The 2,912-nt window shown below is 35.3% G+C and overlaps 1 protein-coding gene across 1 annotated transcript; it reads right to left on the reverse strand.

Moving 5' to 3' along the window:
- Positions 1 to 1,964: 1,964 nt before the first annotated feature.
- On the reverse strand, positions 1,965 to 2,509 carry LOC139862138 (histone H3.2). The gene has a single exon (XM_071850691.1). It carries the CDS (start codon positions 2,459 to 2,461, stop codon positions 2,051 to 2,053), a length of 411 nt encoding a protein of 136 aa, XP_071706792.1. The 5' UTR covers positions 2,462 to 2,509; the 3' UTR covers positions 1,965 to 2,050.
- Between the last annotated feature and the right edge of the window lie 403 nt (positions 2,510 to 2,912).

Consider the following 2,912-nt stretch of genomic DNA (forward strand, 5'->3'; position numbering starts at 1 on the left):
GGGCTCGAAATAGTATAATGGTAAACTACTTAGAACCGATTTCATCTCTAGCTCTCCAATCCGAAAGTCTCGATTTAAATTTATCAACCACCTCACTCCAATCACTAAATTTCTTACTCAAAGAAGATTAATGACTACAGTAAATAAATACATAAACATTACTGATGTACTATATCATATGAAGTCAAATATGGTACCAACATTCTTTATAAAGGCTAAATACTCAAATTTGGTTCTAGTGTTTAAAAAATGCTTAAAAACTAAAAAGGAAAGGTTTTAAAAGGAGATAGTACGAGGTGTCCGTGTCCATTTTTCAGTGTCCATTATTAGAAGGTGAAATTGACTGACTGTGCCATGGGTGGTGGTGTCCACAGCGTCCATTTCAGTGTCCATTTTTTATTTTTTATTTTTTTAATTGAGTTTTAAAATTAAAAATGTCATCATAGGTGTCAACAGTGGCTCATATTTTAAATAAATGTGTTTTAATTGAGTTTAAATTAAATGTGTTTAGCCCATATTTTTAATAAATTTGGTCCACATTATTTTTTGAGCTCATTTGAAACCCATATCTATTATTAAGCCCAACAAATTCTAATAAAAACCCTAATAAAAAAAAAATACTCCGTGTACCCTCCACCTCACATTGACTCTTCTTCTTCTTCACATTTCTTTTTCTCCCACTGCAAAAAGAAACTAAAAAAAAACCTGCAAACAAATTCTTAAAAATTTCAATAGTTAAAATAGCAAAAATGAAAAGAAAAAAAATGAAGGTAAAAAAGAGAAGTGGGCAACGGTCGAATTTTTGAATTAAAAGTGGGCAACAGTCGTATTTTTTCACCGCCGTGTACCGACATTGAAGATCGACGGTGGCGGCGACGGCGAGCCGGTGTTAACCGACCGTTGATCCCGGCGTCGATTTTGGGGGACGGCGAAATTGATTGATGGATACCGAGTGCTCTAAGTACTTCTTAGTATTTACTCCAATTAAAAGGATGTTGAGATAAAAACAAACATTTCTTTTGGACTTCATGAAACAAAATATAAATTCCATGAACTGCCAAAAGTCAAAACATTAATCAATAAACTCCAATAAAAAAAACAGAAACAATAATCCATACATGAACATTTATTGTTAACCCCTTTGTGCTCAACATACGTGAACATCCAAGTCACAAAACTGAAATCATGATCAGAATGTGAACATTTCTTGTTAACGCCTTTGCCTGAAAATTGTAGCTTCTATAAATTATGACCAAGTTGTAACAGAATCAACTATTAACAATTGTATTTTATCACTTTGAAACGCGATAGTTGGTAGCAGTAGAGATGATGCAATATTGTTCAAACAGAGGTCCAAAAATGGCTGCAAGGCAGGGGAATGGGCCTGCCAAATGAAGCTTACATGGTCTACCAAAGGATGAATGGGTCTGCCAATGGAGGCAGGGGATACATGCATATGATTCGGAAATGGCTGTGAGCAGGCCAAAAAACAGGCTGATATAACAAAAGTTTTTTAAAAAAATACTTGCAAATTGCTTCTTGAAATACCTACTTGTTGACAAAACATTGTGTTATAGGAGTACAAAACTTGCCAAAGTCTATAAAATATCGACATTAATTGGAGCTATAAGGTGGTCCTATTGCCAAATATTAACAAGCAAAAACTCCTCATGAACAAAAAACCAACATGACTACTTCAATTCTATTGTTTGACACATATCTACTGATATGAATCACGTCATTCATTTTTAGCAAAAATGTTGCTCTTCAAACACTTTCAAATAAATAAGTCCACATCTAACAACATTTCAAAAGGCCTGCTTATGATTTAATTAGTTTTAGTAAACGTGTTGCTTACTAAGTAAGAACAAAAAGCAGAACATACAAAAGGAATATAATATGAACATACAAATAGCATAATAATCAATTTGAGAATAACAAATAAGTAACCAAAAGCATCAAAATCAAAATATCATTAATTTCAACCGAGGATAATCATTTGTGTACACAAAGCATACTTCACTAATCAACAGAAACCCTAAACCTAGATCTAAGCTCTTTCACCACGGATCCTGCGAGCAAGTTGCATATCCTTAGGCATGATGGTAACTCTTTTTGCGTGAATCGCACACAGATTCGTATCTTCAAACAGTCCAACTAAATAAGCTTCAGAAGCTTCCTGAAGAGCGGAAACAGCAGAGCTCTGGAAACGGAGATCAGTTTTGAAATCCTGAGCGATTTCTCTCACAAGCCTTTGAAATGGAAGCTTCCTGATCAACAATTCGGTACTCTTCTGGTACTTTCTGATTTCTCTCAGAGCAACGGTTCCTGGCCTGAATCTGTGTGGCTTCTTCACTCCTCCGGTCGCCGGAGCAGATTTCCTTGCGGCTTTGGTTGCCAATTGCTTCCTCGGAGCTTTTCCTCCGGTTGATTTCCTTGCTGTTTGCTTAGTACGTGCCATTTGGAGCTTGAGTTTTGAAGATTGAATGGGTGAAATTTGTTGCAGGTTTAGAGAGATCTAGAATTGATGGTGGATTAGGCTGTGGTTGTTTAGAGTTTTATAGGAGAAGTTTTAGGTTAGCGGGAATATTTTGATTTTGAAGATCCGAAGTTTTTTTGGGTGGGATGAGATCAGCCGTTTGATTGATATTGAATCGGACGGTTAAGAATAGAATTATTCGGATCACAATCTGTGTGATGTGCTTCTACCAACACAGTTTTTATTTTTTTATTTATTTTATTTTATATTTTTCTTTTCGGGTATATTAGTACGGAGTATAGTAGATTTTAATTGACAAAATTGCTGAAACAGTACCTGTAGTTTGTACCAAAACGCTGATTTAGTCCCTGTACTTTTTTTTATGGATTTGGTCCCGGTAGTTTGTAAAAGTTGCTGATTTAGTCCCTCTGAC

Source organism: Rutidosis leptorrhynchoides, chromosome 8 (assembly GCF_046630445.1).
Source record: "Rutidosis leptorrhynchoides isolate AG116_Rl617_1_P2 chromosome 8, CSIRO_AGI_Rlap_v1, whole genome shotgun sequence".
NCBI lineage: Eukaryota > Viridiplantae > Streptophyta > Magnoliopsida > Asterales > Asteraceae > Rutidosis > Rutidosis leptorrhynchoides.

What these genes read in the sequence shown, in the direction of transcription:
- LOC139862138 (XM_071850691.1), bottom strand. Translation starts at nt 2,461, where the DNA reads ATGGCACGTACTAAGCAAACAGCAAGGAAATCAACCGGAGGAAAAGCT.